Source organism: Manis javanica, chromosome 4 (assembly GCF_040802235.1).
Source record: "Manis javanica isolate MJ-LG chromosome 4, MJ_LKY, whole genome shotgun sequence".
Lineage (NCBI taxonomy): Eukaryota > Metazoa > Chordata > Mammalia > Pholidota > Manidae > Manis > Manis javanica.
In genome coordinates, this window is record NC_133159.1 from 102,696,425 (window position 1) to 102,722,982 (window position 26,558).

At 40.5% G+C, this 26,558-nt stretch overlaps 1 protein-coding gene across 9 annotated transcripts in view; it reads right to left on the reverse strand.

Annotated features, from left to right (window-relative positions):
• SPAG17 (sperm associated antigen 17) overlaps window positions 1-26,558 on the reverse strand; it is a 294,146-nt gene that overhangs the window by 162,371 nt on the left and 105,217 nt on the right. For all 9 annotated transcript variants that reach the window (XM_073234479.1, XM_073234481.1, XM_073234478.1 and 6 more), the window contains exons 5-13: window positions 21,177-21,363; window positions 19,481-19,675; window positions 17,582-17,763; window positions 13,121-13,282; window positions 11,959-12,031; window positions 11,642-11,754; window positions 7,691-7,828; window positions 7,488-7,601; window positions 6,736-6,886 (exon numbers count right to left, since the gene is read on the reverse strand). In XM_073234479.1, coding sequence (XP_073090580.1) covers window positions 6,736-6,886; window positions 7,488-7,601; window positions 7,691-7,828; window positions 11,642-11,754; window positions 11,959-12,031; window positions 13,121-13,282; window positions 17,582-17,763; window positions 19,481-19,675; window positions 21,177-21,363 — 1,315 coding nt within the window. The remainder of the gene's footprint in view (window positions 1-6,735; window positions 6,887-7,487; window positions 7,602-7,690; window positions 7,829-11,641; window positions 11,755-11,958; window positions 12,032-13,120; window positions 13,283-17,581; window positions 17,764-19,480; window positions 19,676-21,176; window positions 21,364-26,558) is intronic.

Consider the following 26,558-nt stretch of genomic DNA (forward strand, 5'->3'; position numbering starts at 1 on the left):
TATGCCACCTTAGCCGCCCCCCTGTACCCCCTAACCAAAGGGGCAGCCCCGTTTGTTTGGGGACCTGAACAGCAACAGGCCTTTGATGAAATCAAGAAGGCCCTCCTGTCGGCACCCGCTCTGGCCCTGCCAGACGTAACTAAGCCATTCGTCCTTTTTGTGGATGAGCGGAGTGGAGTGGCTCGGGGAGTGTTGACCCAGCAATGGGGACCTTGGAAGAGACCTGTCGCCTATTTGTCAAAAAAATTAGACCCAGTAAGTAGTGGATGGCCTGCCTGTTTGAGAGTAGTGGCGGCTGTGGCCCTCCTAGTTAAAGATTCTGACAAACTGACACTGGGACAGAAACTTACTGTAGTTGCTCCACATGCGTTGGAGAGTGTAATTCGGCAACCACCCAAGAGATGGATGTCGAATGCCAGAATGACTCACTACCAAACCTTACTCCTGAATCGTGATCGAGTAGAGTTTGCCCCCCCTGCCATCCTAAACCCGGCCACTCTGCTCCCCGATTTGGAGAAAGAAGTGCTTCACACCTGCCAGGAAATCCTGGCTGAAGAGACAGGAACCCGCCAGGACTTGCAAGATCAGCCCTTAGGGGGAACGAGACTCCTGACTTGGTATACAGACGGGAGCAGTTACATCATAGATGGTAAGAGAATAGCCAGAGCTGCAGTAGTAGATGATGACCGAGTTGTATGGGCCAGTGGACTCCCAATGGGCACCTCTGCACAGCGAGCAGAACTCATCGCCCTGACTCAGGCCCTAAAGATGGCAGAAGGTAAGAGACTTAACGTCTACACTGACAGCAGATACGCCTTTGCCACTGCTCATATACACGGGGCTATTTATAGACAGAGAGGGCTGTTAACTTCTGCCGGGAAAGATGTTAAAAACAAACAAGAAATTTTAGATTTGCTGGAAGCCATCCATAGGCCTAAAGAAGTAGCAATAATGCATTGCCCTGGACACCAGAAAGACGACTCTCCAATAGCTCGAGGAAATCAGAGAGCAGACCAAGCCGCAAAGCAAGCGGCTCAGGGAATGAACATTTTGCCCCTTCAAGTGTGTCCGGAAGCCACTCACATCAAGAGCTTCCAGTACACACCTGAAGATCTCATTTGTATAAACAAATTAGGGTTCAAAAATTCCTCACCCCAAGAGATATACAAGTCTGAAAAAGGAAAAGTTGTCCTGCCCCGGAAAGAGGCAGAAGAATACTTAAGGCAATTACATCAACTGACACATTTGGGAGCAAAAAACCTAAAGACTTTAGTTCGAGACTCCCCTTATCATGTTATTAGATTAGGAAAATTAGTTGACGAGATTGTAAAAAATTGTGTTCCCTGTCAATTAGTAAACGTGAGCAAAAATCAAGCAATATCCGGGAAAAGACTTCGAGGAGATCGCCCAGGAACTTATTGGGAAGTTGACTTCACTGAAATTAAGCCTGCTAAGTATGGATATAAGTACCTTCTAGTTTTTCTAGACACATTTTCAGGATGGACAGAGGCGTTCCCCACCAAAACTGAAACAGCTCAGACGGTGTCTAAAAAAATCCTTGAAGAAATATTTCCCAGGTTTGGGATTCCAAAGGTAATCAGCTCCGACAACGGCCCTGCTTTTGTTGCCCAGGTAAGTCAGGGATTGGCCAAGATCCTGGGGACGGATTGGAAATTGCATTGTGCATACAGGCCCCAGAGCTCAGGACAGGTAGAAAGGATGAACAGAACTCTAAAAGAGACCTTGACTAAATTGTCCATAGAGACTGGCTTATGTGATTGGTTAGTCCTCCTTCCCTTTGCCCTGTTTAGAGTCAGGAACACTCCCAGCCGCTTTGGACTAACGCCTTTTGAAATAATGTTTGGGGCCCCGGCCCCGCTTCAGTCAGCACATCTTCATACATTCCCTGAGTGTGCAACTAATAAGTTTTTGCTTGAAAGGTTACGAGCCTTGGAGGCTGTGCAGAAAGAGGTGTGGGCCTCCATCAAGGAAGCCTATCAGCCAGAAGACCTCTCGGTGCCTCACCAGTTCCAGGTGGGAGACCCAGTCTACGTGAGAAGGCACCGGACAGGAAACCTCGAGCCACGGTGGAAGGGACCTTTCATCGTCCTCCTGACTACTCCCACAGCTGTAAAAGTGGACGGCGTCTCTTCCTGGATACACGCTTCACATCTAAAGAAGGCACCCCCGGACCCGGACTGGCGAGTAACTCGAACTGATAACCCCCTTAAGCTTCGCTTGTGTAAAAAGAATTATGCTGTTAGTAATTCTGATGCTCCTGCTACTTCCAACCCACCAGAACCCTAACCCCCATGAACCCAGGTTACTGACATGGCAAATCATTACCCCAGCTTCCCACCAAGTAGTAGTCCAGTTAACAGAACAGCATCCTAGGGGGACTTGGTGGCCTACCCTCACTGTAGACATATGTACTCTCTTCAAACAAGACCCTCGGCACGGAGGTAGAATAGGAAGGCCAGGATGTGGATCTCGGGCTTCTATGAAAAAACTCCAAGATACCTGCTTCTATGTGTGCCCAGCCCCCTCAACCGATCGTGCTAAGGCCTCACAGTGTGGTGGGCAGACAGACTTTTTCTGCAAAAATTGGGGCTGTGAACAAACAGGGACATGTCATTGGATAGGCAGAAATGCCGGGAGCTCCCCTCCAAGTCTTATAAGAGTTAAAAGAAACAGTACTCAGGCCCAATGTATGACCAGCTCTACCTGTAATCTTATTGATATTTCCTTTACTGAAGCCGGAAAGGGAGCAAATTGGGAAAGAGGGCTCATGTGGGGATTAAGACTCTATCAGGAAGGATATGATAATGGAGTTGTATTCACTCTTAGACTCAAAGTAGAAACCCTCCCGGCTATTCCAGTAGGACCAAACGCTGTCTTACCAGATCAGCCTCGCCTCCCAACCCCAGCCCCGAAAAGAACCCTAACTATTTCAGCTGTCCCCGTCTTTGCTCCTAGCCCACTGACCTCCTTTTCTAGCAATGGACAGCGCCTCCTCAACCTTGTTGAGGGAGCTTTCAGAGTCCTAAATGCCACTGACCCTAAAACTACAGAGTCCTGTTGGTTATGTTTTTCTTCTAGACCACCTTATTATGAAGGGCTGGGATTGTCAGCTGATTTTAAGAATACAACCAGCCACGAAATTTGTAGTTGGGGCAGTCATAAAAAGCTAACACTAACCGAAGTGTCTGGAATAGGAAAGTGTCTAGGTACGGTTCCCGCCACGCATAAAAATTTATGTAATGAGACCATCCCCATGATCCCCACAAGAGAAAACAGGTATTTTGTCCCACCACCTGAAGGATGGTGGGCCTGTAATACTGGACTAACTCCATGTGTTTCCACCTCTGTCTTCAACTTCTCCCACGAATTCTGTATAATGGTCCAGTTAGTACCCAGACTAATGTATCATGATGACTTCTCATTCGTGGCAGAATTGGAACCTAGACTAAGGTATAAGAGAGAGCCAGTCTCACTCACTCTAGCTGTATTACTAGGAGTAGGAGTCGCAGCCAGAGTAGGAACAGGGGCCGCTGCAATTATACAAGAAAACCAACATTATGAAGGACTAAGAATAGCTATCGATGAAGATTTGAGAACTATAGAACAGTCCATTTCTAAACTTGAAGAGTCCCTAACCTCCCTCTCTGAAGTAGTGCTGCAAAATAGACGAGGGTTAGATTTACTATTTCTAAAAGAAGGTGGATTATGTGCAGCTCTAAAGGAAGAATGTTGCTTCTATGCAGACCATACTGAAGTAGTAAGAGACTCAATGTCTAAACTGAGAGAAAGATTAGATCAGCGAAAGCGAGAACGAGAAGCTAACCAGAGCCTGTTTGAATCCTGGTTTTCTAGATCCCCATGGCTTACAACTCTAATATCCACCTTGGCAGGACCCCTGCTTATTTTTATATTGCTCCTCACCTTAGGTCCCTGCATTTTAAATCGAGTAATAACCTTTATTAGAGAAAGAGTAAGTGCTGTGCAGGTGCTAATGCTGAGACAACAGTATCATACCCTCACACATCAAGAAGACACCAACATTCCATGATTAGAATGTTCAGAAAAAGAAGTGGGGAATGTAGGACCCCAACCTCCCTGAGAAATAAGTTAGCCTAAGAGTAGCCATCTTGAAGCCTGAAAACCATTCTGACATATGACTCAGAGGGAACAACTGAAACCAAGGTAACTCCTCTGGAAAAACAAGTTAATCAATCATGACTGCTGGCGGCGCTAACCTTTCGGTTAGTTAAGCATAAAAGCTGACCCTACCTTGCTACACCCCCAGGACGTGGCACTAACCCAGAAATCGTAGGTTTGAAAAATTACTGCCTCTGTAGTATTGTTATCTTGCTATGTAGTATTGTTATCTTGTTACTACAACACAATCTGTAACCATGGTAATCCTCTAGGGCTGAATGCCTCAGAAAATCCTATATAACCACTTAGTTGTAAGTGCTCAGGGTCCTCGTTGAGACCCGCTGCGACGGGCTGACTTGGACCCCAACTAGTTGGCTTCTGAATAAATTCCTCTTGCTTGTTGCATCAAGAAACGTCTTTGGTGAGTGATTAGGAGCGGCGCCTTCCTCAGGGGAATCCAACAGGAGGGCCTCTATTATATATAAGGTGGTGAGAAGAAAAACCTCTTTGAACAATTAAGGAAATACGTGAAAGAAGTGGGAGAGCAGGTTGTGTGGATATCTGTGAGAAAAGTGATCTAAGCAAGGGAAATAGCACATGCAAAGATCCTGAGGCAGGGGTGTAACATGTTCAAGGAACCCCAGTGAGGCCAATGTAAGTAAAGTGGAGTGGAACAATGAGAGCTTGACAGGTGATAAGCTCAAAAAGTGGGTGGTAGAATGGTTTAGATTTTACTGGGAGTGAAATGGGTGACCACCAGAAGGTCTTGAGCTAAGAATACTCATGATATAACTAACATTTTAGAAGAGCCATTCTGGTTATTGTGTGGAGAAAGGCTACAGGTAAAAAAGAGAAAGCCTGTAACCCAGCTGGAAATCTACTGAAATAGTCCACACGAGAGGTGATGGTGGGTTGGGCTGGTATGGTAGTGAAGGGTATGGTGAGATGTATGACAAAAAAGGGGAATCAGGGAAGACTCCAAGGTTTTGGTAGAAAATAGTTCCCACTTACTAAAAGTGTAAAGGGACAAACTTTGGGGCAATCAGGTTTGGTTTTGGACCTGTTAAGTATGAGATACTGAAAGACAAAAGAGGAAGGAGAGGCAGGAGGAGAAAGGGTTTGGGATGGGCATGTAAGCAAGATATGTGTGAAGTTTCAATGGAGGCAACAGAGGCAAAAATCCTGTTCTTTGTGCAGAACTAAGGTGGAGAGAAAACGGAATCCTACTGTCAAAAAGAAAACCACAGGCTCCAAATGGAGCCATTTCTGCTAGGCTAAGTCACCAAACAGGGGCTTAATCCCTGACCTAATTGCAGTTCCAGCCTCCCCCAGAAATGCATTATTAACAGTCAGGAATTTTGGGTCAGTACCAATGGGGAAATCTGTCACCTGGACCCTCTCCATGCCCAAAGGAAGATGAGGTGATCCACCAGATAAGACCCCCTGTCCTTCCCCCTGAGATAAGGTAATTTTGCCTGAAACTATTCTTTCTTTTGCCAAAAATTCTTTGCCCCACCCTCCTGCCTATAATAACCTTGCATTTGTATCGCTTCTAGGAGTATCTCTACTTGCTAGATGGGATACTGACTGATTCATGAATTGATTAATGAAGTCAATTAGATCTTCACATTTACTTGGTTGAATTTTGTTTTTCAACAATGCCACAAGGCAAAAGGAGAAGAGGAGCAGGATAAAGGCTAAGGACATTCTCTGGAACATCAGGAAGAGGGTAGTTATGAAAACAACAGACATGACATCCTACTCCCCATAGTCTACACCTCACATTTCCATGAGGTGATGGATGGCATGACAGTATTCAAAAGGTTTTGTTTCTTTTATTACTAAGCCTATTTGAAAATGAACAAAAGAAATCAGGATAAAAATATTATGTGATTTGCTTAAGATTAGAAGTGAAATTAGATGTTTTTCTCTTTTCTAGGTCAAATGCTTTCTTGTCAAATAAAGATGTCTGTGTAATTTCTTATTCTTTCTTATAAGGAGGAATTTATCTGTCACTTACCTCAAGTAAATACATAATTGTTTTAAGAAATGATTTTCCATATCGTAATACCCCAGTGAACTCTGCAATGAGAAGCTGATTTTAGACGTTCCTAATGACCCTCCTTTCCACTGTCCTCAAAGAGCATAAAATGGCCCTTCCTGTTCGTTGTGAGAGAAGGTTAACTTGAATCAACATGTTCCCAGAACCACACCAACTCTAATCTACCTCCTTTACTAGGATAGGGACTACCATGTCATCTCCAATGATGTCAATGAAGGATGAGGTGGGGTTGGGTGGGAGTGGAGGGGGGAAAGAAGAGGATAATTCCTGTTGTGGAATCACAGTGGAAAGAAAACCCAGTGGCTCAAGTGGAAAAAGTTATGCATCAGAGCTATCATACTATTGCTAATGATATTAATAAAGAAAAGAAAACTGTACTTATTCAAAATATCTACCTCAATCTCTGAAAGGTTTATCGATAACCAAAATACTTTTTGCAAATAGGGGTGTAATTTTAAGAAGCATATATGACCATAAATGAAAGAGTTTAAGCTAAGACAAAGCAAAGTACTCACCACTTGTACAAAAGTGCATGAGTTCATGAATTGTAGCGAGACGCTTAGTGCTATTCCATGGCGGGGGCAGAGGGAATTCAAGGAATTCCCACAGTGGTAGCTTGGACTGCATCTCCTGCTCAACTTGAACTGGGTCAAAATTCTTTTGGTCCTGATGAAAAAGAGCAACATGACAGAAGACATTAAAGTAAGCTGTCAAGCGCCTTATGCATATGGAGAAGGCAACACATGATACCTTCGCTTTCATTACTCAGGAACAGGGGAAATCAATGGTAATTGGGGAAGACAAACTGTTGGTACTTTACTGAAGGTCAAAAAAGCTCATTCTCACTTTGCCAGAGGTTCCTGGTGCACAGAAATGATGGCTTTTTCATTCACAGGGACAAACTGCCGAAGTGTCGTGTACATTCACCTCTCCCTTCTGAGATTCTTTTCTGGCCTCCACTAGTTTTTCATAATAGTAGCTATTGAAAGCAAGTAACTGTAAGGTTTTAATGCAAATCTCATGCAGTCCCAATCGATTTAATGGTGAATTGGCCTGCTATAATTAGACAAGTTTTCTTTGCTGACACAGTTTCTCATTTATCCATTTCTATTTTCTGAGAGCTCACCTTACAAGCAGGTATCCATTTTGTGCATGACTGTACTTTTAATTACATTGGTAAAGTGATCTAATTAATGTTTCTCCAACTGAACAATTACAAAGAGGCTTTCTTGAATCAATCGCCCCAGGGTAAGCCGGTTATCATTACCTTCAGTAAGTACCTCTTGTGGGCATGCACATCGTGATAGTTCAGTAGGTGGGGGCCTTTGGGCACTGCTTTGCTTTCACTTTCTTCTTCAGATAAGAAGAACTCCTGGAGATTCTATTCAAAAATTGAAATAATATTGATTTAAGGAGAGAATCCATAATTTTTCAAAGCATTCATGTGTTTTGGGTGTGTCCCCATCTGACCTTTTTCTCCCTCTCTGTGAGACAGAGAGAGGGCAGGATGGACACGATGTGAGCTGCAATCCTGTGGTCCAGTCCATCTGCTCTGGGAGGTGGCTCCACCAGACTGGGTGGGACTCGGTCTTCCTCAGTTGCCACAACCTGTTGAAATAAACCACTGGGAGGAATCAGTTCATTGGTCAGCTCTCTAGTGGTAATGTATTTCCATGGCCTGTAGTAAAAGCAAGGCAGTTCCTACTGTAAAGTACAGCAATTACTCAAAGTGGCAGTGTAATCACCAGTGACTATCAAAATAAGAGGAAAAATGTTCACAGTCCATGCATTAAAGTAGATGCAATTTTAATGCATGCATTAGGACAAAGAACACCAAATACAAATTTTCTAAACAAGAAATTTACTATGGTAGGAATCAAAATAACAACATCATGTAATTTTTCTTAATGATTTACTTTCTCTTGCAGCATTCAAAACTGTGCTTATATTCCATTGGAATCAATAGTACATATTTACTGGGTGCCTACTACATGCCAAGCACGTAAGTCTCACAGAAATATTGTGGAGTAGATATTATTTTCTACTTTACAGAGGAAGAAATTAGGATGAGTGAAGTTACGTGACTGGCTCAACTCCAAGGCTACTGAGTGGGAGGAACTAGGGTTCCGGTCAAATCTTCATTCTTTCTTCAAAATAGTTGCAGATGGTCAGATCAGTGAAGGGTAATAGACTCTTTTACATGGGAAAAGTGCAGTCGAGAAAGATTAAATGCCTTGCTTAATTTTATGCAGCAAACAAGAAAAGTTGAAATATAATCAAGATAGCCCTTAATTTACAGTTTTTCTCTTTACCTTAAATCCCACAATTATCTGTTATGATTTCATATCCTTCTGCAGGATTTCTCAACTTTGGAATTTAAGATGTTTTGGATGAGATGATTGTTTGTCTTGGGGTCTGTCTTGTGCACTATGGAACGCCTCGCAGCATCCCTGGCTTCCACCCTCATGATGCCGGTAACACCCCTCTAACTGTAACAACCAAAAATTATCTCCGAACATTGTCAAATGTCTCCTGGGTGGTAAAGTCACCCCAGTTGAGAACCTCTGCTAGAGACCCATAACAAAATTGCTTCATACCCTTTACCTTTTGTCAACTCCTTACTTTCAAAATAATCACTCATGTCTCTACTTTCTATCTTCCAACCGTTTCTTGGACACACTCCAATCACAAAAGACCATTCAGAACTGTTCCATCTCTGAAACATTACCTCATCCTATAAAATTCCTTCCCATTCCTTTCATATTTTAATTTTTCATCCTCTTATTATTTAAATATTAGGCATTTATTCAGTCAGCATGTATCTATTATTAGGTGTTTTCTATGTGTCAGGCACTGAGGTCACCAACTGTTCCCTGTGGTGACTGGAATATAGTAGATGATTAATAAATGTTTGTTACTTTGAGCTGAGTTGAATAAAATAAGATGCAAAGAGAAATAAAATGATAATATTGCAAACTCTATAAGGCTTCTGAGTTTTTATAAATTTATTGATCTAATAAACCTACTGGTCTTCCAAAAACCTTATGGGGTAATTAAAACCAAATGTGAGTGTTTATCTATTTGGTTAGACAACTAAAGCATCTGACAAACATAAAAATGTATAGTGGGGGTAACAGAGATGAGAGCCTGAGAAGGACTTTAAAACAAACATTTTACAATTCAGGGAGATAAAGGAAAGCATTATACCCATGAAATAAGAACAATACTAGACAGCTGTAAAAAGAAACTGGAAAATTAATAAATTAAAAATATTGTTGAAAAGTAACTTCAATAGCAAACTGAATTCCACTGAAGAACAAATCAGTAAGAAAAACTGGAATTCCCAAAGGGATAAATCTGAAGGAACATTTAAATGACATTAAAAGCAGGAAAAAAGGGAAGTTCCAACATCCATCTAATAATAATTAGGATAAATAAATAGGAGTAAATAATATTTGAATATATAATTTAATTCAACAAATACATATTCAGTGTCTACTATGGTATAGGGGTGGTTACTGTATGCTGGGCATATAGTAGCAAACAAGACTAGGTTAAGTCCCTTTGCATTGAGCTTATATTCTAGTAAAAGGCGGAAGATAAGGCATAGAGCAAATAAATATATTTTAGGAAAAGCCCTTGTTGATAAGAAAATAAAACAAAGTGATGTGGTAGAGAGTGCTCTGTGTTGTCATGGGCCTTATTTATCTCAGGTGGTCAGAGAAAGCCTATCTAAGGAATGCCACTTCCACTGGGGATCCATGTCAGGGAGGATATACCAGGCAGACATGTGAGAGAAAAACCTTCTAGGAAGAGAAGTTGGAGTAAAAAGCTAAGGTGGAATTCAGTATAGTTTATTTGAGGAAAACCCAGAAAGCCTATGTAGAAGATGAATAATAAGTGAATGAGTGAGTGAATGTGTGTATGTGTGTGTATGTTTGTGAGGTGGAGGGCAAGAGATGATTTGATAGATAAAGCCCAGAAACATTTTTTAGGGTCTTCATTGGCTATCTTAATTTCTATTTTACTAAGAATGTGATCAGAAAGTAGAATGGGATCTAAACCTTCAGATCACTAATAGCAATGATAAAACAAAGCCATACCTAGACTTAGCCTTGTGTTATGAATTAAAAAGAGAAACCCTAAGGGCTGCCAGAAAGAAAAAACAGAACTATAAAAGGGGAAGTATCCAACTGACATCAGACTTCTCATTAGCAACATCAGAAGGAAGAAGACAATGGAGCAACATCCTCAAAATACTTCTCCCCTCAGATTGAGTAGGTCTAAAAGTGTTTTCTGCCACTTCATACTGGAACAAGATACCTAACCTTTTTATGCCTTAGTTTCTTTATCTGTAAAATGGGGAATAGAAACAGTTCTTGCTTAATAGGGTTGTTCCAAGAATTGAATGAGTTAATTAATAACAAATTCTTTTCAAATACATATAGAACACTTGCAAGAATAATTGTATACATCAGGTCACAGAGAAAATTTCTGGGAAGCTCAGGATATTAAAAAACATATTTAACATGCAGACCATGTTTACTGACCATAATGCAGTAAAGTTAGAAGCTGGCAATGAACAACAAAAATTAAAATAAAAGATTGCAACTGAATATATTGAAAGCATCAGGAAACAGCTAATGAAATAAAAGGAAATGTATAGGTCTCACTAAAGCAAAAAAGACTGAAAATCGATGAGGTAAGCTTTCAATCAAAATAAACTGAAGGGAAGTAGAAAGAGGGCAACAATAAGATAAATGAAAAAATTAATAAAATAAAAAGTAAGGAGTTTATCAATGAAATAAAATGCTGGTTCTTTAGAAAGATCAATATAATACACTGACAACCACTGACAACCATGATTAGGAAAAAAGAGGACACAAATAGGTAACATCAGCCACACAGAAGGCACATAACCAGACACAGAAGAAATTTTAAAATGTATATAAAGAACTTTGTATGACATTGAAAAATGCAAAAAAGGAACATACTTATAAAAATACTAATGACTAAAATTGACTTCATAATTAGAAAAATCTGATTAAATCTACAAGTATGAAAGAAATTTTAAAGATAAAGACCATTAACCACTCACTCCATCCACCTGTCCAATTTCACTTTCTCTTCCATTAAAATGACATCAGACACAGACAGTTTTAAGGATATGTCTACAAAAAGTTCAGGGAATGAAACTGGAACATAAACTGCTCCAGAGCATGTCAAAAGAAAGGGAATGGAATCTGATGATCAAAGCAAACTTTAAATCTAAAATGTTCTAATCTTTGTAAAGGAGAATGCGTTCAAGTATTTTGTGTGTAATTTGAAACTAGTTAAAAAAAAAAAAGGAAGCAAACAGAGATAAGTGACTAACTCAAGGTGACCCATGTAGGAAACAAGCCTCAGAGTGTGTCCGCCTACCTGTTCCAGCATACAATGCAGTATCAGGGGCACAGAGATGAATTCTTCTGGAATTGGATTTAGCAGATCATTGTAATATCTCATGTCTACTTCAGTTGTGATGACAGAAGCCACTGTAAAATATACAAAATATTATTTCTCAGTTAAGATGTGTTCTCCATGTCTTCCATCAGAATTTCATCCATAAATCCAAACTATGCCCATGCACTATAAACGTAGGATCTGTAGGCGGAGGGCTATCTGGAAGCAGTACCAAGGACAGCCAGTATTCCTTAAGCACCAGCTCGTTACCCTCCAGCGACAGGTTTCATACATGCCTGGTCGGGGGGCTTGCAGTTCTTCACTTTGTGTTTTCTTCTTTCCAGGGACTGGAGCAACAGGTTGTGCAGCCTAAAAGAAGAGTAATGAAAGGAAATAATGGAGATATTCGTCTGAGAGATGCTTTCCTCCAGCGCTGGTAGGATGGGATCAGACAGGATTCTAAGATTGTATGGTTATGTTCACACCACAAAATCATTTGCTCATACCATGATTTTTTTTTTAAAAAGAGTTCCATCTGAGGAAGGAAAGAAGTTAATGGGTAAGACCAGTTTTCAGTTTTTCCACCAAGCAATTGCCAGGAAAGGGGTGGGGAGATGAGGCACAGAGCTCAAAAAGGATTTCTTCCCTCTTGGCTCAGAATCACTCCGTTTTCCTTCTTAGAATCCTTGAATGATTCCCCATCATCTTCAGGATAAAACCCAAACTAACTCGGCACCAAAGGACATTCTGGTTCTTACCCCTCCAGCTTGAGTTCATGCTGTGCATTCTCCACCAGGCACACGGTGCCTGGGAGCACTGGCTTACGCCGTGGTCCGGTCCTGGCCTGTGGCACAGTACTTCCTTTCTTTGACCTCCGTTATCTGTGTACACTCCGCCCCTTTGTTGAGAACACCATCTGTCCCTTCCCCATCAGGCTTTTCCCTAGGCGGCTCATACTCAGCCTTCAGCACATCATCTACCACATCACCTATTGTTCCTGGTAAGGTTTCTCTTCCCCTACAGTTCTTCTGATCAGGTTAGGTGCTGTGTTTTATTGCTTCTACTGCAATCTAAGCTGACCGTTCTCACAGCACTTGTCATGTTCTGTTGAAAGTTCTGCCGAAACCACTGTTGACTTAACTGCCATCCCCCTTAAAAGTTAACCTCTATGAGGAGGACAGGGAATGAGGCTTGCTCGTAACTGTATTGTCAGTGCCTTGCACAGTGCTAGCACATGATAGGTGCTAAATAAACACCGTGATTGATTTATCAATATCCTTCCTTTAATGCTATGCCTGGAAGCCTTTGCTTGTTCCCTCTCATTTGTTAAAGCCCAGCAGGCAGTACTATCTTGCTACAAGTATTTGCACAATTTTCTCTTCATATGTTTTACTAACGTAAAAATTAATTGTTCAGTTACCCAACCAGCCCATTAAAGACATGCGAGCACGTGCCTACCTCAGAAATCATCACTGCTTCTAAGACAGGTTTCTCATTAGCCACTTGCGGCACATTAATAAGCTGCATGTTTTCCAAATAGTGCTGGTGCTGCCTTTTCCAGTCCAGACAGTCATACATCAAACAGGCAATATTTTCAAAAATATTGGTGCCCAATTCTAGCTACAGGTGAGAGAATTAATTACACAATGATTAATTATATAATCAATATTAATTACATATAAATGTTATATTACATAATTATTATAGATAAATATATATGTAAATATATAATTATATATGTAATATGTGTGATAAAATGAATATATATGTAATATAATTATATCTAAATATAATACCTATAAATATTAATTACATAATTATTGGTTTCATACTGTTGGAATCAGACGTATATTTGTACCTCTCTCTAACAGTTAAATGTATTACTTCTTATCTGGAAGTGCTTCCCGAAACCGCTGACTCACAGCTGTGGTGACCACCCCTTCAGCAGCAGAGCCCTCCTTGCCCTCTGCACCACCTGGCAGACTGCTCCCTTGGGAGTCTGCTTACTACTTTGAGAGTGTAGTTAATGCTTTGGCAAAGTGAAAAACACCCTATTCAATAGTTTCAGCATTGTGACCTATGTTCTGATGTCCTAATTTATACAACACATTAGATAGGTAATTTTGATATCCTCAGCCTAAGACAAGCTGTAGAGGATTTCTTGCTCGGCTGTACAAGAAGCACAGTGGAAATCACCTGAACATTTTATGCATCGTACACCCAGTATATGTGCAGTCAATCAACATTTCTTCCTTTCCTCCCTGCCTGTTTCCTTTCCTGTATGTTACCTTCAGAGACAAAAAAAAAAACCAAAAAAAAACCAAAGCAAAACCTAAGAAATCCTGGTAGTCTACTGCTTCTATAATACCCACCATTTACAATCTGGCAAGCAAGATATAGATCAGATACCTCTGTTACCTGGCCTTTCATTTCCTGAGTGGAAAAGTACCATTATCACTAGGTCTGTCTGCTTGCAGGAAACGAAGGATTAAATAGGCTCATCCTACATCTCAGTTAAAGATGTAAGGTAGAGGGAGAGAGACTCTTGCAGGGCCTGTGAGCCACAGTCTGGCAGGTATCCAAGGAAGGGCCTAATTCTGCCCATCTTCACAGCACAGTCGTCAGTCTGGGCGTCACGGGTCTACTCTAAGCCAGAGCATTCTTCAGTTAAATGTCAACCTGGTATACATTGTCCAAACTGGGCATAGAAACACATTTTTTGTTCGTTTGTATTTACAAAAAATATAGCAAAAGTTCTGCCCAATGACCCCTCAGCTTAACCTATTAATTCATTTTTTAAATCAAATATCAAATCACATGCTAAAAGCCAGAAAATTACTTCAGCAACCAACCAAAGTCTTGAGATGGTGCAGATGTGTTACACAAGCAGTTAGCACTTCTTGATGGGCATTTATTTGATGTAAAGCTTCCATTATCTCGGTTCAGCAGAAATATAGCCTGCTTATTTGCAGCCAAAGGTACTAATGCTTTCCTCCTTTCAGAGAGGAAGAAGACTTCTTGACTGGTTCCTGCCTTGGATAGGAAGCCATTATCAACTTACAAATATAGTTGAGAGCGTGGCACCATGTATCTACACCATGTAGTTAACCTGCTTCTATTAGAAGTAGATTTATTGCTTTTACATTTTTTAAGTAATCCAAAGTTCAAGATGAACTTTGATCTTCAACATTAAACCCAGTGCCCTTTCTCCTGGAACCCAACTTTATTACTGAACTGTTTTCAAGGCTCTCTTTCCCCATCATCCTCAATGCTGGGCTGTTCATCCACAAACCATACTTTGTAGAGGCATGTTCAGGCTATAAAATGCTACTGCAGTGAGACCCAGACCACAGATCTGGCATGAAGATGGTCAATAAATACTTGCAAACTGATTGATAGAGATTAGTGTGCTCAGCTGGGCAGCACAGCTGTAAATGGTCTTTAGACCACTGAATGTTTTCATGCCTGATGGTTACTTTCATGGGCCAACTAAACAGCTAGACATTAAACTTCTGGTTCTGAAGTCAGGAATGTTCTACTATCACTGATATTTCAGCTGATAATAATTCTTCAACATAAAACAAAATTTCTGAACTTTAGTTGACATTTAAACCCTTCTACTTTATGTTTTCAAAAAGTAAAATATCAGCAGATTCACTTTCTTTAAAAATGGAGTAATTAAAATCTTCAAATGAACCATAGGTGGTGGACACTGGGATAGGAAGCATAGTGATGGGAATGGTGCTGGGTCTTTTGAAACTTCGGCATTTCACATCTATGTGGTGATGATACATTGGAATGTGCTCTACCTTGGCTCAATTCATTTCAGGTTTTCTCAGCCTATACTTGGGGAGTAAAATAAGACACACAAAGGGAACATTAGCTGGAGCAGGAGCAAAAGGTACTTGGTTGTGGCTGCCTTAAAAGCCTCTTGTTATTGCCTCTCCTGGAGTGTGGTGCAGGTGACTTTTGCGTGCTAACCATAGTCACTGGGCACAAATACCCATGTACCTCCTCTGCCCTGCTCTGCCCAGATCCCTCCAGAGCATTCATGTTCAGCTGTGATTCCCTATGTCCTATTGAATCAAAAATGTACACAAGTTTTTGGCAGATTATATAGCCAGAACATGGCCCCATTGAGAGGAGGATTATTTCTCCAATACATTTATTTGTGGATATGAATTTTTGTTAGGCACAGATTTTATGATCTTGGAGAAGAGCTGGTCTACTAGAGAGAAAGAGTAGAAAGCTGGCTTTGAGGTGACATTTCAAGATCCCAGGGAAACAGCCTCTTTCCCAAACATATCTCATACTTGTTGGGTGTAATCTAGAATTCCAGTTAAATAGTATGGAGCAGTCATAGTAGTACATTTCTTGAGATGCCAATATCTCCAGGATAGGGAAATGCATTGACTCAATTTAACGTGAGGCAGTAGAAGACAGTTGGCAGTGAATTCTTTTCTGAGCTCAGGTTTAGGAGGCAGAAGAGTGAAAGACAAAGCAGGAAAGATAAAGGCCACTAGAGGAAGGGGTGGAAGAGGAAAAGCAAAGGGAGACTGGCATAACCAGAACAAGCTCTGCCTTCAGCCACAGCTTCTTTATGTTCAGCTTCATTTTCCACATATAGGTCAGGCTAACATTTATTCTTACATTGGCAAGGCATCAGACTGCAGTGTTCGGCTTCTATGTAGTGACATCTAATGCTTTACGCTGACAGTCTTTACAACTCAAACTGATCTATTCACTGTTATTTATTCAAATCATGTCCATCCTTCAGGGTTCCAATCTGGGCCGCCCTCCTCAGTGTTTTCCCTTACTTCACCAAGTGCACATCTATCCAAAGTAATAGAATCAGGGACTCATAGCGACAAATGTCTTCCCCATGGTAATGAATAGCTTACCCTTTGGCTCAGAAACTGTTCCAGGCTTTCATCTCACTCTCCTCTTAGACAGACAGCTTTCTTTTGGCAACTAACCACAGTTACTGGGCACAAATACCCATGTACCTCCTCTGCCCTACTCTGCCCAGCTCCCTCCAGAGCATTCACTTGATGTGGTCCCTCCTTTCTTGATGCTGAAATCTATCACGCTGCAGGGGACTCAACCCTCCCGGGCCCCTGTTTGTTGGGACAGAGAGTCAACCAGAGACATGAGCAGTTTTCTGTAAAAGGGATGTCTTGATATCTTTCCCAACATCTATGACAAGTAGTCACTTAACTCTCTTTATTAAAACACCCTCATGTATTTGCTACTACTAGCATTTGCTACTTTTCAAAGCATCCCATTTCTTACCTTTCTGAATTAATAGGAAACTTAGAGTGTGTTTCACATAACTGAGCATCTAGATATAAGGCACCTTGAACACTGCGTCTCTGTTTCATGGTTTTAGTCTTGCCTCTCTGCAAGCTCCTCCATAATAGGGGCCAGTAAATGTTCTAGGAAATGCCTGCTAATTGTTGAGGTGGGGTCAAGTCATCCTATTAGGATAGACCATGTTAACCAAATATATTAAAAGTACAACTTTGACAATGAAATTAAAGGCATAGAAAAACATGTTTTGAGCTGATATATAAAAAAGAATGACAATATAATGTCACAAACCATAAAATTTACTATTTTCACAATTAATACAGATTAAGACTCTACTGCCTAGAACATTGTTGAGGTAATAAAGAATTACCACTCTTTATCTTCATTCAAATCTTATTCTTTGTCATAAATTCATACACTCAAAGCCAAAGAATCAGGCTACAATCATCACTGGACATTTGATGTTATCACTGTCTTATAAACAAACAAACTTAGCACAAAGTCTTGTCCATAGTCAGTGCTCAATAAATATAGAATGAATGAATGTGGCAAACAGAATGACAGTAACACACATCCAGATCACTCACTCTCACCAGTGCATGTACTAACCATCATCTTGTTGTCTGACCAGTCAGAGGGAAAGTCACACGCCTTGACCATGTATTCAAGTCGAGCAACATCAAAGAGACTGGTTTCAGGCTTCTCATTATTCAGTATTGGTTCCAAGTACTTCCAGAAAATTTCAAGTTCTTTCACGGCATTCTCTTTCTTCACTTTTTCAGCTTCTATATCTAACAATAGCAACATGTTTGTACTACAAAATAAGAGTGTTGAATTTCTTCCCACATCAAGTGGACATGGTGTAACATATGCATTCCAAGATGTCTGTGTCATACCAGAAAATACAAATAAATAAGTATAATTTTGAGAAGTTTCTGGACCTGGACTATAAACTCAGAAGCAAAAGAGGATTTTGCTTCTGAAATTGATATTAAATGTGAACTTATCCCACCCCTTCACTTTATAGCTGAGGCCCAGAAACATTATGATAAGGTCACACATTTTGAGAGCTAAATATGTTTGATATTTGTTACTCTTTGATTGCGTCTATATAGGAGTTTTTCTGCCAATTCGCTTTTTGACCACCTTAGTGTCTGTTTGCTGCTAATTGGCTGGAAATGGTGTTGATCCAGTTCTCCTTCCCACGGGGCTAAGAGACTGAATCGATGATTTATGCGTCAGTTAACTTTTGGTCACATTAAAATAGCTACAGCCTTCTTGGGTCATTTGTGCTCTGACCGTAAAATAAAGACAGATTTCCATAAAGCTATACTCATAAATTTGCCTGAAATAGTTATGTTTAATTTATATCTATAACTAAATAGGTTCTACTACTAAGATCTCATTATTCTATTGTAAAGTCTGTTTTTCTATAATTTTATTTTTATACATTAAATATTTTTTATAGAGAGACTATGGAGCTTATACAGCATTTTCTCAGAGGTTTCATTAAGTTATTTAATGTTACAACTATCCTTTGAGATAGTCAGGAGTAGCTGGGTTCAAATCTCAACTCTTTTACTTAATAGCTGCCTCTGGGCTGAGAGCTCTTTTTGGCAAATTGTAAATAATAAAACATACCTCCAAGGCTGGTTGCAGAAACACATGAATCAACCTACTTGAAGCCTTTAGCATTAAGTCTAGTCCCAAGGCATGTGTCCAATAAATGGTAGTTATTATTATTATCAGAGGTAATAATTTCTTATTTGAAGCAGCAATTAAAAAAATGTAGTGTTATAGAAATTGTGTAGGTTACAGAACACTGTGCAAATTTATTAACAAATAACAATAAAAGCAGCATCACATGGCCAAAGGAGCTTGGACTTTTAGGTCACATAGGCTTCTACCAAATCCAGTTCCATTACCTAAAGTATATAGCAACTCTGAGTTCCCTTCCCACAGAGGTTGTCTAGCACAATTCCCTTAGATGAAGGCTCCCAAGGCTACAAATAGCTGAATAGTAGGTAGTTGGGACTTCATTCCACAACTTCTTTCTCTAAGGCCTGGAAAATAAAGCATCCTCTATGATTTATCACAATAAGCCAGTAGCGAAGCAGAGCAAGAATCCAAGGCTATGACCTCCTTTGGGCCCATTTAGTGATTATGGCTTACAGAAGTACAGATTGTCCACAGCTGATCTGTCCAGCTCATGCTTTAGGTAAGAGTTCTAGATTAAACATTTCTGAGAGATGCAGTTGGATAACCAAGCCTTCTGACTGGCCGCCTATGGTCTGCGGCTACCCGGGGATATAAACACAGAGTACGATTTTAATTTGAAAAATTTATAATATCTGGTTAGTGCAAGCATGATAAATAGCAAATCAAAGTCTTGAAAGGATTTAATAATGGATATATTGCATGATTCTGTTTTAGACAGAATTATATTTTTACACTAAGGACAGTGGGTAATATTGAAGGATCTAGTAAGTTGTGTAACAGACTGCATACCTTCTGGCTGAAGAGAAACTTCCTGCTGCTGGCTAACTGCTGCCAGGTGTGTCTGCAGAGGTTCATAATCCTCTGAAGATATTTTAATCACGCTGCTTATGGGAATGCCAAGCTCAGTCATAATTGCTAATAGCTGAGGATTGTTGAAGCCCGCAACTATAATGTAATGTTGGGCACCATCATCTGGCTCATCGTCTGTTCAAAATACCACAAAGAAGAGCAGCCGTCATTTTAAGAGAGAACAGGTTGTACTCAGCTGGTTCAATGGTTTATATACATTATGCATGCGTTTATAATCCCTCTGGCTTGCCAAAAAGAGTCCAGTTGGCTGGAATGCAGTTATGTGGACTGGTTTTCATTATTGCCCTTCCACTAAGAAGGTGGTGGCCATTTTACAAAATATTAAATCCCTTTTGCAAATGAGACATCGTCATAGTAGGAAGACAAACATACATGGGGCCTGTGGTCATGGAAAATTTATACTTGGACTTTTGTTAAAAAAAATTAAGGCTATGATTTTTGGGGGGGTCTAATTCTTTGGAGCAACATCTGGCTTTACTCCTGAATTACGAGTAGCTACAGCTTTCTGATATTTTATAAGTAGAGGTGTTTACAGGAGAGGGAAATATTGAATAAAGACATGCTCCTTATCAAAGCATTCTGTGTATTTATGTCAATAGGTGTGAATGCTGAGTTGTGTAGTAATTATGTATTTATTATATGTATTAAATTTTTTAAATATACATTGTGCACTTTCCTAAAGTTGTATTCCTCTATTTTGTCTTGGTTATACTAACGTATCAATGTTAAAATATGAGTTTATCTTAGAATGTGAAATTCTTGGGGGTGAGAATAGTTGCTATACTTTAATACCAATGCTAGGTGGTACTTGAAATCATTACATCCCACAAAAATCCATGAAGATCAGTGGGCTATTTGTAAATTGTGCAACAGATGCGCAAATTTTTAATTTTTAAGTAATGGTTTTTCTTCTATCACTTAATAAATCAGTGTTGATATTGCCTGTGGAATCCATAATATGACTGCTGCTGTCTAGTGGATTTAGAATAGAGCAAAGATATTTCATGGGAGACAAAATAATAAAAGATATGAAGGCCTGTCATGTCATTTAGATGTGATACAAATAATAACAGGTAGCTTTATTTGGGTTTAAGGGAAGATGGCAATCAATTATTCATAGTTGCCTAGGTTGCATCATCTTTATACAATAACCTAAGATGAAAACACTGATAGTGGGAGAAGTTGAGGTCAGGAAGCTTTGTGCTCTACATAAATCCCCAGTTAACTGATCTGGTTTTACTATCACTGTATTTCAGTCATGACAATAATCACTTTTCATTTTGACTTACGATTATGTCTGACTTTTAAAAATGTTCCCCAAAAGATAGTAAGCTAGTTGGTGGCACAACCAGCTTGTTATTTCATGCTTTATTTGCACTATCTAAATGTGCCTATTGTAAGACACGTGCTAAATAAGTATTTGCTGAAAACATAAATGAATTGGAAGTAGAAATATTTTTCTGTAGAGTGTCATTTTTCTGTGCGATTTCTGGTTTTATAAAGTGCGAAGAGCCTGAGAAAGATTAAGCTTTGTTTTTGGAATGATTTCTCAAGTGACTGTGTAGGTAAAAAGGCAAGAAGAAAAAGGCAACCGACACGAGAGAACCTTACTGACCAATGTAAAGTCTGGTATCATCCTCTTCTCCCCTCCGTTTCAACTGGGTGGTTTTTTTCACAGTTGTGTTTGCCTCAGGCTGATCTTTTCCCTTCCCTTTGGCAACTTTAGCACTCGTGGCCTTCTTCTCTTTGGGAGATTTTGCTTTCCCTTTATCCTTTTCTATCTTAAATCTGTCTTCAATCACCTACAAAGAGAAAATACTTTTTCTCCTAATTATACAGTGAGCAAGCATGGACTTTTCTACTGTCAGGTGAATTAATCTTTATTTCATTCAATCGCTTATTTACTCATCTATTCTCCTTACTCACTCTTCAAGCCAGGACAGTGGAAATCACAGGCTGAGCATAAGCTGTGATGAGGCACACCTATCCACAAGGACTGGAGGGGTGAGTGCCAGGAGCATTTGCACAAACAGCATTCTGGAAGTGAAGTTATCCTAAAGGACAGTCAGGCCCAATAAACTACCTCAGCTGCTGCACAGCAGAACAAGTAGAGGATCTGAGTACATTGTGATGGCAGGAACTTAGACTGATCTTGTAACCTAACCCTGGGGAATCTCTTTCTGGGCCTTAGACAGAGGTGGACTTGTTCATTAAAAACAGAACAAAACAAAAATTAAAAATACAGAGGAAAATAGAGCAGTGTTCTCTAAAATCTCTTTGATAAAATTTTTTCAAAGTTTAAGTAGTGCATTGATCATTTTGAGAGGTTAAAAGATTCTTTTGGAAACCTAGCATTAACAAATTTTTTTATTATAATGCTACTTAAAAATGGAAGATATAATCATTTTTCTATTTGATATATTCAAAGATGGGATCTATACAAAACATCAGTTGGCAGCGTGAATTCTTTATACACTGCTTGGAGCCTGCTTAGATTGCCGTGCACTATGTGAAGGCTCAATTTTCCCACATTTGTTTCTTTTCAAATAATTGCAGAAAACCTTGTGCATTATTTCATAAGGTAATTACTTTCAATATGTGTGTTCATAAATTCAAATATTTTTGTTCATTGAAATAATGTTTTAGTACTGGGTCATAAGTGGCCATACAGACGATCCAGAATAATATGCTTGTATTGTTTATTTTTTTCTATACTCAAAACATTGGAAATAAGTGGTTACCAAGGGGCAAGGGTCAGGGTGGATGGTGTGGGTGTGGTGGGGGCAGGAAAAATGGGATAAAGGGGCAATCACAATATAAGTCAGTCTTGGGGATGGTAGTACAGCATAGGGAATAGAGTCAATGATTCTGTAACATCTTTCTATGTTGATAGATACTAGTAACCCCCACTAGAGGTTAATAACATGGGTAACAGTTGAAACACTGTGTTGTATATTTGAAACCAACATTAAGATTGTATATCAACGATTCTTCAATCAAACAAAGAAATAAAAAATTTGGAAACAAAAGGAACTAAACAAAGTATTGTAGCACTATTTGGAGCTCTGCATTTTCTTGAGGCCATGAAATTGAACTGTGAAAACTCCATTCTAAGACATTAGAGACAGAAAAAGCAGAAGACGTGGCTTTGGCACCCAGCCAGCAGAATGTAACATAGAAGCGGAGAGGAGGAGGATCACCCTACTCCACTGTCTTCTGGATGTCGAGCACTCCAGAGAACCCAGTTTAGCTGTGGCACCCAAAGGAAGTGTCAGAGATACCCATGGATTCTCCAGGTATGCGTAGCATCTGTGGCTCCTGTGGGAGGGAAACTCTGCCACCCCAGCACCTACTCCTCAGCAGCCAAAAAGAGGAAAGCCCCGGGGGAGACTGCTCTGTCGTCGTCACTAGCAGCCTTGGGTGGAGGCATGAGGAGGGCACAGGTAAGGTGCAGAGGTCTGAAAAGCCCCAGCTTTTCATTCTGTGAGAGATATAAATAGGTGCAAAAAATAGGCCTGGGCGCTGCCTCCTTGAGCTCCTGGCCAGTGGGGAAGGAAAGACAATAAAGCACATAAACAAATGGATAAAATATGATTACAAATTTTCATGAATGCTATGAAGGATAAAACCCAATGTAGTAACAGATACACAATCTCATAAATTGGTGATAGAAGGCCTCTCTGAGGAGATGGCATTTGAGCAAAGACCTGAAGGGAAAGGTGAAGTGTGTGTGTGAAGGCCCTGAGTCATAAAGGAGAGGTGTGTGCTCCAGGGACCGACAGGAGGTGAGTAGAGCAGGAGAATAGTGGGTAAGGGAGACGGTAGCCCAAGTTGAGGCAGGAGAGGCAGGGCGTGGGCCGGGTCATCCAGGGCTTTGGAGGTGGGGTTCCCAAGTTGACACTTCCTTTAAAATGCAGTGGAAAGACCATAAAGGGCTTTAGGTGGAGACGTACTATGATTCTGCAGCCAGAAGACCAGTAAGGCAACTCTAGCAATCGTTCAGCTAAGACCTAATAATGACTCGGATTAGGGTGGTGGCAGGGTGGAGGAAAGAAGATGGATTTGAGGTCTATTTTGGATATTGAAACTGTAGAGGTTGAATAATTAGAGATGAGTTGTAAAGAAGGAGATGACAAAAATATTGTCCTCTATTTAGTTTAAGCAATGGGACAGTTTGATGGTGCCCCTCACAGAGGTAGAGAAGTCGGGGTGAGATAATGGCTTTCACTTAAGGTGGGCAGACTAGGCAGAGTGATTATGTTAAGTTAAGAGATGCCCCTGAGATGTTGAGGAGGCAGCCGGATACACAATTTCCTAAGAGAGATTTGACTGGAGTTGAATGGGTAACATGTAGATAGTGGTTAACAGAATGGGAAGAGATGAGATCCCCTCCAGGGAGAGTTCTCAAGCAATGTGAGATCATCCCGGCAACTCCAACGCATGCCAGCTGGGAGTAGGAGGAGAGGTCAGCAAGTGAGAAAGTGGTTAAAAGGGTGGGAAAAATAGTGTGAAGCCAGAGAACTGAGGGTCTGAAAAGGGCGGAAAGACAGTATCAGTAATTAAAGATGACACTGATGGCAGGTGGTGATGGTGGGGCCAGAAGGCAGTAAATGGAGTGAACCCTTGGGTGGGTGACTTCTCTGAAATGTTTGGGTGGGAAAGGGATACAGGACTGAGTTCTGAGGATGAGGGGACTGAAGTAGGGGGGATATGAAGTCCGGGTCTGTCTGTCTGTCTGTCTGTAAAGTCAGGAGACGTGTTCACAGGCTGGTGGAATGATCCAGTAGGCAGGGAGACATTGAAGAAGGGGAGACTAAGGTCCTTGAGGAGGCAAGATGAGATAGGATCAAGAGAATGCATCAATAATTGGACTTTGATAGAAGGAAAGGCAATTTCTCAGTTTAAAAAGAGGATCAAAGAGGGGATGGGTAACTGGGTGTGGATTCAAGAGAGAGGTCTTGATGGCACTGAGGCAATGTTTCAATTTTCCAAGTGAAGGATGACGCAAAGTTCTCAGCTGACAATGGGCATGTATAAGGTAGGAGGTTTGAATAGAGAAGATAACATGAGTCATCTCAGAAAGCGGCGTAGCAAGCTTACTGAAAAAAATACAGTAAAACTACCTGCTGGTGTTGAGGGTGTATTGGAATTTTGAGATTGTTAATTCGAAATGAAACCAGAGCACAAATCAGGGCCCCTGAGTCCAGTTAGCTCAGAGGCACTGGCAAGACTCCTGCAGGCACTCAAACAGCCACATGGGTCATGGTAAACCCACTGAAGTGAAACACCACCGTGCAGCTCCTTCCTGGACAGCTAGCCTGGCCACAGAGAAGGCTGAGTTTTGCCATCAGAATGTGCCAGGAACTTGCACAACTGCAATTTTGAATAAAATCACAGGGTGATCTTGAGAACCGAAAAGAAGAAATGGTTTTAAGTTAAATTAGTCTGAAGTTCACCTGGAAGAATAAACATTTATACATCCATCATTTATTCCATTATTCCAAAAAGTATTTGCTGAGTATACAAACATTTAGGGAAAGGTGTTTTTCTTTCCCAGATAAGAGTAAAAAAAAAAAAAAACCCTTTAAACTCACCTGCTAATCCTTCAGGCTCTCCCAGGTGGTGTTCAAGAGCCTGTGCAGCCACATAGCTCTCATCTCCTTAGAACCCCTTTAGCAAGGCTTGGGGTTCTAGAAGGTAAGAACTCCCCAAGCCCTTTCTCCTGTAAAATTTCTTGGGGTCCTGGAGAGAGTGGGGCTGATCACAACCAAGGTTCCAAAATAAATGGTAAAATAGCAGAGACTTAACCATGTACTCTGATACAGGCTTTCTAGACATTACCATTAATTTGTTCTCAAAAAGCAACCTGCAAGATGGGTCATTTTATTCCCATCTTATAAATTAAGAAACAAAGCTATGGTAAAGAAACAGGGTGGTCTGGCCCCAAACCCTAAACTCATCTTGCTTTCAAGGTTCTTCTGGGATTCTGACTTCGGTCACTCCCCCACTTTCTCCATGCCTGCTCGCCCTTCCTCTCTTTCCAGGGACTAAATAATACTCCCCAGTTGCTCTTTTGTTTCTCCATAGACCTTCATGTCCCTTGGCTACTCTTCCTGCTCAGTGCCCTCTGCTTCTTCACTCGCTCTTTTTGCCTTTGCATTCCCTCAGCAAGGCCAAACTTGGTGGACTGGAGTAATGCACCTTTTAAACTAATTTCCATTAACATTGAAATTATTAATATTTGCCTTTCTCCCTTCACCGAAGTATTTTTTAAATACTTGTAAATTTTAAAATCCTGGGTTACTTCTTTAAATAACTTTCAAAATTATAAAGGTAATCATTATTGAAAAATTGGAAAAAATATGGAAAACTTACCAAAAAATACCAATTCCACCATCCAGAAAAGATGAGTGAATAAGATATTTAATACCTTCTTTCTAATTATGTTTATGTATCATTTTGCATAATTGTTACTGTTCTTACTACACAACTTAGTGTTCTGTATTTTCTGTTTAACAGTGATGTGGATCAATCTTCAATTGATAGAATTTCAAGAAGTATGGCCATGCAAAGAATTTCCCAGTTAGAGCAACTATATATGCACTTTCTTGGTGCAGAGACACTACACAGTAGTGAACAGAAGCAAACAGAAGCACTAGGCCCACCTGGGCACCAGTTCCAGGCAGAGAAGCCCTTGGTGGATTTCTGGGCATGTTCTCTGCCCTGTGCAGTCCCTTCTGCTCTTCCACGGCTGACTCTAATGGTGGCCTACCTACTCTTTTCCTGTTTCAGTCTGTTTCTCCTTACACACTTCATACTTGAGCTGACCCAGGACTGTCCCCTTGCCCTTCTGGTCCTGGACAGTGGTTGACTGCTGGGCCTGCTGGCATTCTACTTCAATCCAAAGCTGGAACATCCTTGTCTACCAAACCCCAGTCATAGAATATCACCTCCTATCTTCTTCCCTTTCTTCTATTCTCTCATATTCTGAATAAGT